We start from the raw sequence: 13,448 nt of genomic DNA, 5'->3' as shown, positions 1-13,448 counted from the left end.
TACAAACATACAACACGTCCAAACATGATCAGCAGCATCAGGACCATTATTTTACCAGTTGGAGCCCAAAGCTTACTTTTTACATGTGGACTCTGAGCTATCACTGTGCACTTTAAAGACAATAAAATGAACTAATATAATGTAGCCGACCACATTAGTGGTCTGACTACCTCCACACACACAAACACACACAGGCACCTGAGTTGGTGTTTCATCCCATGTCTCCATGTCGGCATCCTTCATCACTGATGAGGAGGAGACAAGGTGAGTCATCTTTTTTTCTTAACCAAAAAGCAGCAAACTTTTAGTAAGCTCGGTTTGGAGGAAGCCACGCCTCACTGCGTGCTCTTTCGGTGACGTCAGTGTAAGCCACGCTGCCGGTTGGCTCGTGCGTCCGGCTGCACGTCAGTCGGGGACAGGCGGTGAATGAAAGTTGACTGATGAAATAGTCCCACTGCGTTTACACTCCTCGAGCTACGATGTCTACTAAACTATTTAATAATGTGCGACACGTTTTTAAATGTGCTAAAACTTCCCAAGACTGTTCTGCACGAGCCTTCAGGTAAAGAAGCTCCAGATAACTTTATTTCATAATTACTGGTGTCAATGTATTAATTACTGTCGGTGCAACTATTCATTGGTGCGTTACGCCCTTGTTTGTTTCTTCTCAGCATCGGAGCTGCTTCCCTCGGTGCAGCGGGTTTAAAGGGTCGCAGCTTCCTCACTCTGAAAGACTTCAGCTCTGATGAGATCAAGAGGCTGCTGTGGGTGTCAGGGGATCTAAAACATCGGATCAAGCATGAAAAACAGGTCAGATTAACGAACTACAACCGCAATGTCCACACGCCTCACAGTGCACAGTACTCAAACTGCCTTTTCTATTTCAGTATCTTCCCATTCTGCGAGGAAAGTCGATTGCTATGATATTTGAGAAGAGGAGCACCAGAACAAGAATGTCCACTGAAACAGGTGTCCCGTTTATTTACACGCGTCTGCACTGCAATCATGGTGCTTCTGTTGAGCATGACCGTTTATATGCAACTGTAAGATAAATGCACATTTCTATTCCTGCACAAGAAAATAGATTTCACAGAAAGGAAAAGGAAAAAAAGACATGCACAGATTAAAAAAGTTATTGTTAATAATGACATAATGACAGATATATCGTAGTAAATTAGGGGTAATTGGATTATGTTATATTACTAATAACCCTAAACATTAATAAAACATTAATGAGAACAATTAGAAGTGTAACACCTCACACTGTTAACCGGGCTGATACTGTTCACCAGAGGTGGAAATGTCATTGTCAACAGAGACACAAAAGAACTGCTGAGAGGCGACTTTCATCACAGGAACAAAACCGTTAACCGTCCACTCCTCTTCCCCCCCGTACTGCTCCCCTCTGTTGTTACACGTTTGTTGTATCTAAGCACCAGTCGGCCATTGAGGAAATCAATTAATCAAATCAATTAATATCATAATTCCAGGTTTTGCTTTGCTGGGTGGACACCCCTGTTTCCTCACCTCTCAGGACATCCACCTCGGAGTAAATGAGAGTAGCACGGACACGGCTAGGTGAGCTTTGTGTTTATGCTTTCCCTTATGGAAATAGGTTTAGTTAAGTCTCAAGTAGTGCAGTATTTTTCCGTGTAATTTACACTAACATGCCCCCCTCTGTGATCTCTAAACTCCTACCACAGGGTTCTCTCGGGACTCTGTGATATTGCCTTGGCACGAGTGTATAGCCACTCCACACTGGAGGAGCTGGACAAGGAGGCCTCCATCCCCATCATCAACGGTCTGTCCGACCTCTACCACCCAATCCAGATTCTGGCCGACTTCCTCACCCTACAGGTACCGCAGCTTCTACACACACTGCAGCTTCCGCCCGGTAAATGATGATGACATCGTGTTTTCTGAATTACCACTCTCCTCCAGGAGCATTATGGGTCCCTTAGTGGACTAACAGTGAGCTGGATTGGAGATGGGAACAACGTCCTCCACTCCTTCATGATGACTGCGGCTAAATTGGGAGTTCATCTGAAGGTTGCGACACCGAAGGTTTGCCTTGTTTGACCTCTCTTTTAGTCCACTACCTGTTCTTTCTTGTGGATTAGCAGGAATAGATGCACACAGTCATGCAATAGTACTGCAATAATCCAGTAATGTAATAAATATTCAAGCTAAAGCTGTGTTTTCATTTCCAGGGCTATGAGCCAGAAAGGAGTGTTATTCAAGAGGCACAACGACTCTCCAAAGAAGTGAGGTCTCCTTCAGGTGTTCTTATTATGAACAGGCCTATTGTCAAAGGACTTCTTATTCATTCATAATACTGCATTTTGTCTCAGCATGGGACCGAGCTTGTTCTGACCTCCGACCCGATTGAGGCGGCCCACGGCAGCAACGTTTTGGTCACTGACACCTGGGTCAGCATGGGACAGGAGGAGGAGAAGAAAAAGAGGCTCAAAGACTTTAAAGGTTACCAGATAACAATGCAGGTAAACAAGAACATTGTTGTTGTTGTTGGGGGGTAAAAATCCAAAAAGTGTCACCCACATAACACAACAGTCGCTTTTGGAGACGTTAGTTATTTTCCATCAGTCTCAGATCCAAAATTAGAGCCTTTTGACAGCTGTTGTCTCAAGCATGCTCCTGTCTGACAGAGCAGTAGATTTGAAACTTCTGCTAACTCTATTTTAAACTAGTTTAACACAAATTAAAGACTTCATCTGGCTTATAAATCAGGAAGCAAGTTTAAAATAAAACTTTTACACACAATGATTGTGTGTAACAAACATTACAAACATTTTCTGAAAAAGATTCCAGTAAATATTTTCATCAACAAAAATGTGTCTATAGCAAAAGAGCAAAAATCTAATTTCACTGAGTGGAAATGGCTCTTGGTTCTGGTCCACTACAGACAGGAAGCATGGCCAAACCAGACTGGACCTTCTTGCATTGTCTCCCCCGGAAAATGGAGGAGGTGGATGATCAGGTATTCTACTCATCCCACTCCCTCGTCTTCCCCGAGGCAGAGAACAGGAAGTGGACAATCATGGTGAGTAACCCGGTTATCGTTGAATACATTTCTACTAGTATGGGTTTGATTTGATCCTCTTAGACTAGTCTTTGAGTCCGGTTTGATTGTCTGGCTACTGATCATCACAAGTCTCTTCTCTTTCAGGGTCTAATGGTGTCTCTTCTGACTGACTACACTCCACAAATCCCCATGCTCAAGTTTTAACTTAAGGTCACAAGGAGTTTTACTTGTTATCTGTTTACATTCTACCTTTTACTGTGACAGAGACCAAGGAGCATACGTTTTACAGACAGGTCACTGAAAGCCCTAACACGTTACATTTTTGAGGAAATGCACATCAGTCACTGTGCATACTGTCTATTATCGGTCACCGGTTATCCTGTTCAGGGTCATGGGAGTGTTGTAGCCAATCCCAGCTGTCATTGGACGAAGGCAGGGTACGCCCTTAACAGGTCGCCAGACTATCACAGGGCTGACATGTAGAGACAGACAACCATACTGACGTTCACACCTTTAGGGCAATTTAGAGTCACCAAATAACCCATTCTGCGTGTCTTTGGCCTGTGGAAGGAAGCCGGAGTCCCCGGAGAAAACCCACGCTGACACGACGAGGACATGCAAACTCAACAGAAGGAACCCGAACACAGATTCGAACTCGGGATGCTTTTATATTTTTATTGTGAAAAACATGACAATAAAAGTAAAAGCAAAAAAAATGTAATTAAGTGAATCAAGCCTCAGACTAAGGAAACGAACGAGTGATCTCTAAAATAATAATAACAATTTAAAACTTTATCTATACTTCTATTTGAATAGTAGATCTGAATACTCATTTCACTATTGATAGAGGGCGTTGTTTTTGTCTGTGATAAGTCTGTTTGTCTGTGTTTGGCATATATTTTGTTAAATATATTCCCCTGACAATATTAATAACTTTTGTGAGTTTTTTTCCACCACATTATTTTTGATTTTTTTTTTTTTTTAGGAAGTACTTTAGACTATGACACTGGCAGGGATTACCTTCGGAGCAGTTTGGGATTGTGATGTTTACTATTAGTATTATAGTAGTATAGTATTAGTATATTTATGTCCCGTTGCTCAACATCAGCATGGTGAGGACATGAGAAAGAGCGCCCCGTCCAATGGAAGCAGTCCGTAACGTCCCGGCTCTCTGATTGGATAACGTAAGATGACGCGTTGACATGTTGTTGATGTGCGGGAAGCTTTGATCTAACTGGGTGGTCCAGGCGGATAAAATGATGCGTAGAGTTTCATTCATAAACACATAACCGGCCTGTCATTACCGTAATAGACACGCGTACATTGATTTTTGTTTTGGTTAACATGAATACAAACGCTTACATTACGTGTTGCATCTGAAACAAGATTAACATGAACGTTTAAGTTTTTCACTGACGACAGTTAAAAAAAAAAAAGCGTACCCAATGGCCCACCAAGCTACACGCGTTGACATCTTGGAAATAACGGCTACAACGCCGATAGGAAAACAGGACGACTCTCAAGCGGGGTCCGGGACCACCCACACGCTGGAGGAGTCTACGAGGAGAGGGAGTTGAAGCTGAGGTGGGAGGAGGACGCCATTGCAGCCGCAGCTGGCCGCCCGTGATCGAGGAGGGACAAATGTTATCAAACTTCACGATGCCATTGGGAGACGCTTTTCGGACATTTGCCCCCCAGCCTCAGACCTCAGTTACGGTTGGGTTATAGCGTGAAAACCGGCGAGAAGGATGGACGGTTTGATGGGGATAAAATGTGGAGCCACAGCGCCGAACCAAAGCAGGTAAAGAGGGATAGCTGGGAGGTGGGGGGGGGACAATGGGAGAAAGTTTTAGCTAACCTAGGCTAACTAACGGTAGTTGTTTTAGCTACTGCTAGCGAGCTGAAACTACCGGTGGTCACATCGCTTCACATTTTTACACAGTTTATCAGCGCTGATATGTACAGCAACCTAAAATGTCGCGGGTTAAACTTGTCATTTTAACTGTAAAGCGTAACGCCATGATGGGACATGGCAACACATACGCTTTCCTGTTAAAATAACGTTGAACGAAGCGAAAGATAGCCGTCCGTTGGCTTAAACGTGAAACGCATTGCCACTAACGTCAACTTTTACGTGGCTAAAACATCGCAAGCATGCGATTTTTCTTTAGCCTCCGGGCTTTTTGAGTTTTGTTTTAGACCTGCAACGCTAAATAATGGCTCGGTTAATGTAACTTACATGTCTAACGTTACATCGTTAACATTCCCGAGGATGCTAGAACTTAACTACTTATTAAAGTAGTAATACAGCAATGTACAACCAGAACACATACAGAAGTGTTATCTGCTCGTCACGTTCTTACATTATTATTTATTTCACGATTAGATATAAGATATATCAAATATGTAAGAAGCATTTATTGAATTGTATTGTGCTGCTAGTTTTTTGTGCTTATCTGCAAAGTAACTACAGTTGTCTTAACTGTATGTGAAGTACTTGATGAAAATAAAAAAATATATAAATTAACATATTTTGCAACCATTGGTTTCAACTCATTTCCATGACTTATGCATTATGTCACTCACTGTGGACATAAAGTCTACAAAGTTACATTATTTTAATGAGTTCGTGCAGTGCATTATCTGTCCTTAAACTGCATTAGAGCTGAAATTTCAGACAATTAATTGGCTATGATAATTGATAAGCATGTATTGCTTTTATACTCTGGTGCCAGCTTCTTAGAAGTTGAGGATTTGCTTCTTTTGGTTTTATTACTTGAATTTAAATCCATTCATTGGTTTTATAGATTGTTGAAGTTAAAAGATATCTCCTTTCGATCTGAGAAATTGTGACGGGTGTTTTTTTTTCAGCTATGAAAAATGGCTATAATGGTTTGTTGGTTTGTTCATAGTGTATGAGTGGGAAAAATACATCTAAAACTGTACAGCTTGTATTCAGAAACTGTCATCAGAAATGATAAAGTATGCATGACTTGTAGAATGTATGTCATAATTTCTACACAATGTCTTTCCACTAACATTCTCCAAACATCCCCTCACACATCAGGTGGCCAAGCCTCACACCATGAACATCAGTAGGAACTGCACCCCAGTGGGGAATGGTGAGGGTCTGGCAGTCCTGGAGTCGGTCTCCATCGTGACCATCACACTCCTCGCCTGCCTGGGGAACCTCTTGATCGTGGTGACCCTCTATCGCAGGCCTTATCTTCTCACACCCAGCAACAAGTTTGTGTTCAGCCTGACCGTGTCCAACCTGCTGCTGTCCATGCTGGTGCTGCCCTTTGTGGCCGTCAGCTCAGCCAAGAGGGAGTGGGTGTTTGGGGTGGTGTGGTGTAACTTCACTGGCCTGCTCTACCTGCTCATCAACTCTGCCAGCATGCTCACCCTCGGAGCTATTGCCATTGACAGGTCAGTGCCCGATAATTGAAGCTGTAGGTACTAATAATAGTTTTCTGTTGGTGACATTTAAATACAAACCATTGGACGAGAAGACCGCACATATTACAGTAAACAAAAAATCATGAAGCACAGATAAATACCTCAAATACATTTCAATTTAATTTTAATCCAATGTGAAATTTTCACCAAGGCGAACGAGTGTGTTTTTTTATTTCTCGCGTGGGAACATACTATGTATGCGATTAGCAGCAGTTTGATTACATCTTTAACAGTTGGTTTAAAACTAAACGACTAACATGTGAAATGTAGTTTTTGGTGCGTTTCCCTTTAAGGTCAGTATGCAGCCTTGTAAATAAGATTGGTTAACCACACACTTAGCGTGTGGTATTTTTCTGCAGATTTTCCCAGCTCAAGTGACGAGCATTAGACAGACTCACACAAAGCAACTTTAGATGTGGACTGACGTGAATGCCCCATTCATCTGCAGAACCGAGATTATTTCCATTAGGTCCTATTTTTAGAAAAAGGAAACTAATTCACAAATATGAGTTTACACGGATAAAGATAATCCACCGTACTAAACTCTACCACTTTCTAAGTCACAGACTCTAATCTTATTTCTTGCTCATTTGTTGACTATATATTTACTATTAATCTTATTTTAGACTGTATTTTATTTAGGCTTTTGTGGTTTTGTGTAATTGTAAAATTACATAGTGATACATCTGGAAAGATGGGCTCACTTTGTCATGTATAAAAAAGGAAAATGTTTTTCTCAACAAATGTATCTCACGATAATCAATTTAATAATCATTATAAGTCATTATTAAGTAAATATAAGCCAACCACACATTTTGAAATGGTTTAAACTGCATTTTCTTAAATGTTAATGACTAAAAGATATATAAATTAGTTAAATTAAAAAAATATCTGTTAATTAATTTGTTAGGACAAGACTTAAAGTTAAGTACATTTTTTTGTTACTTTTGTTGTTTGGAATTGACATTGAATGCCACTCTGGTTAAATAATATTGTCATTTATGTTGTGAGGGATCACAAAAGAATGTAAAATATGGTTCACATCTACTGTAAATTAGCTTTGTAGCATACAGCCCTCACTGTTCTCACTGCTGTCGTAATTACCCAATCACCTTTGGGAATTTGAGATTACAGTGCATGTCTTTGTTCTCCTGCCAAGCCTCTCCTTTTCTGTTGTTTGCAGCCATTCAGAAACACTTTAAAGCATTTAGCTGTTAGCTTCTGTATCATTCACTGACATCTGAGCAGTCCCTTTTAGAAAAGTTTCCTTTCTTGACTGTGTTCCTCTCTTATCCCAACAGGTACTACGCAGTGCTTTACCCCATGATCTACCCCATGAAGATCACAGGAAACCGGGCAGTTGTCGCCATCGCCTACGTGTGGCTGCACTCCCTGGTGGGCTGCCTGCCTCCCCTGTTTGGCTGGTCCTCCTTCGAGTTCGACTGCTTCAAGTGGACCTGTGTTGCGTCTTGGCACAGAGAGCCAAGTTACACAGCCTTCTGGGTCACCTGGTGCATCCTTCCACCGTTATTCATCATGCTGGCCTGTTACGGGGTCATTTTCCGCGTCGCCCGCATGAAAGCCCGGAAAGTACACTGTGGGACAGTTGTTGTGGCCCAGGAGGACTCCACTGGAGCTCAGAAGAATGGGCGTAAAAACTCAAGCACCTCCACTTCCTCTAATGGGAGCCGGCGGAGCCTCGTGTATGCAGGGAGTCAGTGCAAGGCCTTTGTCACCATCTTAGTGGTGATCGGCACCTTCCTCGTGACATGGGGGCCATATGTTGGGGTGGTGTGTACCGAGGCTTTATGGGGACAAGGGAGTGTGTCTCAGGGACTGGAGACTTTGGTAGCGTGGCTGTCTTTCTGCAGCGCGGTGTGCCACCCATTCATCTACGGCTTGTGGAATAAAACGGTGAGGAAGGAGCTGCTGGGGATGTGTTTTGGAGATCGCTACTACAGAGAGTCGTTTGCCACGCGGCAAAGGACGTCCCGCCTCTTCAGCATTTCCAACAGAATTACAGGTGGGAGAACCACAGTGGCTTTTAGTCATGCAAATTAATTCAAAGGAAGGTTTCTGTATATTTATATATGACGTCTTTATGTTAACATACCAAATCATAGACCAGGATGATGCACGTTGACATACAGTCAAAACAAGGACAACGTAACTGCTTGGAACAACAACAAAGATTTGAAAACATTACTATTATGTACAGACAAATAGGTACTATGTTTATACACCAAACAGTTTCTGTGTACTGTAAACAGGGTAGTAGTGAAATTGTGTTTGATGAATGATGGAATAAATATTTGTGTAATAAGTAGTTTATTTAGCATATTCACAGCCCATTTAGATTTACATTCCTGTGTTGTTCTGATTTCATGTGTTGTGTATGATGTTCAACAAGATCTTGCTTGTGTTGTTTCAGACTTGGGTATGTCCCCGCACCTGACAGCCATGCTGGCCGGTGGAGGGCAGCTTCTGGCCCCAGGGAGCAGCACAGGAGATACTGGCTTCAGTTTCACTCAGGACTCGTGTAAGTGGTACACACAGGAAAAACACTTGGTCTGTGTGTCCTAACACTAGAATAATTCTATGAAACCCCCTAAATGCCAAGGTAACTACTTCAAACAACTTGCTTGTCGCATCAACAGTCACAAACACAAGATAAATATCTAAAACTAAAATATCAAAAGTGCAGTTGAGTTTGCACAAACAATGCTGTGAAAATACTCCATATACTGTACATACAGTTAAACCTGCAGGGGTTGCACATAACAAGCCCAAGATAACATCTTCAAACTACTTGGTTTCTTTAAAAATATTCAAAATTGAAATGTATTCAATGTACTGCTAGAAAAGTGCACTCAGATCTCTGCCAGGTGTCTGCAACGACCGCTACTGTAATGTTTGATTGAATGAGTATAAACCAATAATTTGCCAAGCCTGTCAGATGCTTTTGTCACTCGCATGTATTTATCTATGCGGCTGTCTGCCTCAGCTCTGTGGAGCTAAACTGCAGTTCCCTAACGCTTCATGTCGACTGTTCAACGCTTCATCTCAACAGAAGCCATCAATCCTGCTGTGTGTTTAGTTCTGTAAGCTCTGTTGACTGTATTAGCATCGTCAGCTGTTAGCTGCCAGCCAAAGACACCACAGGACTCCCACCGGTTGCTAATTAGTTCTCCTGCTGCCAGCACGAGAAGACGTGCTCCATCGTAGTCAGCCTTTGCTTCACTTTGTTAAGCATTAGCTACATGCCTACAAACAATCGTCTTACTTGGTGTGCAAATAAAGAGAGGAACAATTTGTAATCTGTGTGGACACACAAGGCCAAACTGAAGCAGATGTCAATCACTTGCTGCACCGACTGGCCGTTTAAGAGTAGTAGAGTCAGCGGTCAATGATAGTATAAAGCAGTCAATAAAATATGTCTTATAAACGTGCCAAAAAGTGTGAATCACCGCAACCACAAGAGGTTCTTGAGCACCTGAAATATTAGGCGGATGGGTCCAGTTGTATGCAAGATTGTAGAATTATTTAACAATTATTTATTTTAATTAGAGGACGATTATTTGTCAACTAACTACTGGACGATCAGTTATCATTGGCAAGCCCTATTTGTGTCCTTTTTTTTAATTAAAATTGTTTACTTTTACAATTTGTTCTCAATTAACCCACCTTTTTTATATGTCTGTACTCTTTTTCAACGCAGGCACAGATGTGATGCTGCTGGATGACTTCTCCACTGACGGCTGCTCCCAATCACAGCAACAAGGGAATCCATCCGGGAAGAGGAGGAGCTCCGTCACCTTTGAAGACCAGGTGGAGCAAGCCAAAGGTATCATTTCCACAGCGCCACAAAAGATTATGGGGGAAGGGAGTTCACTTGATGCTCACTGAGGGTTTGAAAAGTGACTTTGTGCCAGCTACAAAAGGAAACATCACACTTAACACTTTGATTTGTTTTCTGTAACAACTTTCTGCTTTTCTTCTCAGCTGAAAACAACGGCACGTCTGCAGTTCAAGTCCACGCAGAGGTGCACAAGTGTCTGGACAACTTCGCCTCCTGTCTCGCGAAGGCTATAGAGAGTGACGCTAAGCTCACCCTATTTGGGGAGGATCTGGCTCTGCCAGGGGGACTGTTTACAACCAGGGCGGTACCGAGACCCAGATACCTGGACGGTCAGAGACTGAGGCTGGAAAGTATCGATGAAGGGATCGTTAAAGATGACAGAGATGAAGAAGAGCAGTACGTGGAGGAAAAACCAGCCTGAACACAGCAGGTCTGTTGGTTTGTTGGACATGTTTATAGACCGTACTCCGTTTACTAGTGAATGACAAGGGTTTTGCACCCTCAACACTACTATATGTGAGCTTTTTAGAGTGGCACTCGTCATGCTCTGTGGTGTAGTTTATGAAGTCTGATCTCTCTACACATAGGTACTCCATACTTGAAATTATTAGGAAAAAGAAGAGGCACATTCATTCCACAGTGTTGGACCAAGAGTTTTATGGATTCATGAAATCAATAGGAAGCCTTAACTACTGTCACCTAAATGATTGAATTGTTGTAGTAATTTGTTTATTATTATATATTATGGTATGTCCTCAGAACTCGCCTCACCAGGGCTAGAAAATATGAAAAATGTGGTGTTTCTATCTTCCAAAAGACTTGTAACATTGTTATCAGATCATTTCAAAACTTCTCTTTTATTATGTTAAGAAAAGTGAGTTTCATGCCAAAATTCTCTTATTCAGGTATCGATGTTTCTTGTACTGCACACTGATGGCCCATATACTCCGGTGTTACCACTTATTGTGCCTGTAGAGTCGGACATGTGAAGGTTAAAATACTTGGCATTGATTGATGGCTGATGAGAGGCCTCTATAGTTGTAAATATTACAGCAGTGTCTGGAAACGTACGTGTCAAGTTGGATACATCAGAAAAAAATGTGAGTTCCCAGCTATTTAAAAATTAGACCCCATAAATTATGGTATGACATGTAATTAGACGTCTAAGCAGCTGTAATCAGTGAAAACACCTGTGCTGGTGTGCACGGCCTTCAATCAAAAACAGAGGACATTTTAAAGGAGTGTTTGGGGTCCTAAACCAGTTATAGTTTTTTGTTTTGGGCAAGATAGACTTTTGTTTTCAAAGATTGTATAATAGAATTACAGTAAGCCTTCTTACATGGACTGAAAATGACAATTTGTTTACATACGAATAACTCACTGTGTGTGAAATTGTTATTGTTAGCATTTGAATTCTTGAGTTATGGCCAAAAATGTGTTTTGTGAGGTAACAGTGACATTGATCTTTGACCACCAGTTTCTGCTCAGTTCTTCCTTGAGTCCAAGTGGACATTTGTGTCAAATATGAAGAAATTCCCTCAAGGAGTTCCTAAAATATCTTGTTCAGGAGAACGGGACACGCGTGCGGTTACAGTGACCAGTGAAGAGGCATAAAAATCCCAGGTGTGAATAATGAAATGAGCGACGGCTCATGCTTTTGTGCATCCGGTATGCATAATAGTATGTTTGTATGGGTATTAGAAAGCACAGACGGAAGCTTGAATAGAACACAGCAATCGTTCATTTTATTAGTACCTGTGCTTTTCCTGCAAAAAGTAAAAATTTCTGCTGTGGAAAAGGCCTAATGATGTGGATTGACTGAAGTCTTGTCCAAGCATCATCATCTTCTACCCCAGTGCATTCTGGGATAACCCCCCAACCACGAACCTGAATAGGAACTGTTTATAGGAAATTAAGGTATTTTAATAGTGAATTGTGTATTGGAATTCCCTATAAGAAAACCTCTAAATCAGTATAGTTAGAGGCAGTTTGTCTATGTATCGCTCACCCCTGAGTTTTCATCATAGGAACATTATCTTTTGGCCACACTTTGTAATGTTGATAATGTACCTGCAGAGTGAGTAGGCACGGTCCTGACATTTCATGATTAATTAACAGTAATTCCACTTGAACATGCAGTGTGTGCTTGTTCACATTAGAAACCACTCTCCTTGTGTCAGAGAAGGCGATTATTACTGTTTAGTCAGTATTTTTTTTACAGCAGCAATGTATGGAGTGAAAACATTCAGTAACAATCAAATGGGTCCAGGTTATTTCGAGACTGACTTATCAGTATTTCATAGGTTATGTAAATGAAAATGCATTAGCAAGAGCCCACATTTCATAATATTGTACACTAAGCAGTGCATAGCGATCATATAAACAATTTAGTTTATTGATATATTGGTTTTTGAAACTCAACAGAAAATAGTGTTCAGTGTTGAGTTGTTTTCAGAAAATACCTTGTCACAACACTGTCTTAGTAAATATTCATTGGTACTTGTGGTTTACCTCAGCTTCTCCACCGCTCCCTTTACTGAGAACAAAAACTCAGGACATTTATTAGAGTGCTTCAGTCTTTCCTCGAAACTTTATATTATGTTTGAATGGTACTATACACATGAGAAGTGATGTAACTTTTTGATTTTCACTATACAGTAATTATTAATAGAAATATTTGCATTAAAGTTTTGTATCTTCTATTAAAACTTTTTTTTGTACATAAAAAGTTTCTGAACCAATGTTTTTCCTTTCATTTTCTACCTTGTTTCTGATGCAGTGGAGCTTAACCATGTTAGTTTTCCCATTATAGTCATGTCTAAATACCCAGTTAAGACCGAAAATGCAAGGTTGTTCAACAGTTAAGCATGCCTGTGTCCTCAAAATAGGTGGAGTTCCCTATTTTGAACATTAAAGACAGTTTACACCACCTGGCAGCCATGACTCCTCCTCAGCTCAGGTGCAGAGCTTCACCTGCTGCACTAGATGACAGGTTTTCTACGGGGACGCTGGTGCTCTGAAACAGTACCACGTTTGTCCACAGGAGTCGCCACAGTCAACACAAATAAAAATTCCTGACAGTAGCTT

General features: G+C 41.3%; 2 protein-coding genes across 2 annotated transcripts; both read left to right on the top strand.

Annotated features, from left to right (window-relative positions):
- Nucleotides 1-434: 434 nt before the first annotated feature.
- Nucleotides 435-3,274, top strand: otc (ornithine transcarbamylase). The gene is made up of 10 exons (XM_084023169.1): nucleotides 435-562; nucleotides 672-810; nucleotides 888-969; nucleotides 1,491-1,578; nucleotides 1,704-1,857; nucleotides 1,942-2,064; nucleotides 2,211-2,264; nucleotides 2,352-2,501; nucleotides 2,924-3,061; nucleotides 3,188-3,274. The coding sequence occupies exons 1-10, from the start codon at nucleotides 480-482 to the stop codon at nucleotides 3,245-3,247; spliced, it is 1,071 nt and encodes a 356-aa protein (XP_083879295.1). The 5' UTR covers nucleotides 435-479; the 3' UTR covers nucleotides 3,248-3,274.
- A 1,327-nt stretch (nucleotides 3,275-4,601) lies between these two features.
- gpr161b (G protein-coupled receptor 161b) lies at nucleotides 4,602-13,225 on the top strand. Its single transcript, XM_084022405.1, has 6 exons — nucleotides 4,602-4,844; nucleotides 6,111-6,472; nucleotides 7,804-8,525; nucleotides 8,934-9,041; nucleotides 10,221-10,346; nucleotides 10,505-13,225. The coding sequence occupies exons 1-6, from the start codon at nucleotides 4,815-4,817 to the stop codon at nucleotides 10,780-10,782; spliced, it is 1,626 nt and encodes a 541-aa protein (XP_083878531.1). The 5' UTR covers nucleotides 4,602-4,814; the 3' UTR covers nucleotides 10,783-13,225.
- Nucleotides 13,226-13,448: the final 223 nt, after the last annotated feature.

The sequence above is a fragment of the Eutrigla gurnardus genome, assembly GCF_963514095.1.
Source record: "Eutrigla gurnardus genome assembly, chromosome: 12".
NCBI classification, from domain to species: domain Eukaryota; kingdom Metazoa; phylum Chordata; class Actinopteri; order Perciformes; family Triglidae; genus Eutrigla; species Eutrigla gurnardus.
The sequence above is the reverse complement of the archived record's forward strand: the minus strand, read 5'-3'. Positions and strand labels throughout refer to the sequence as shown.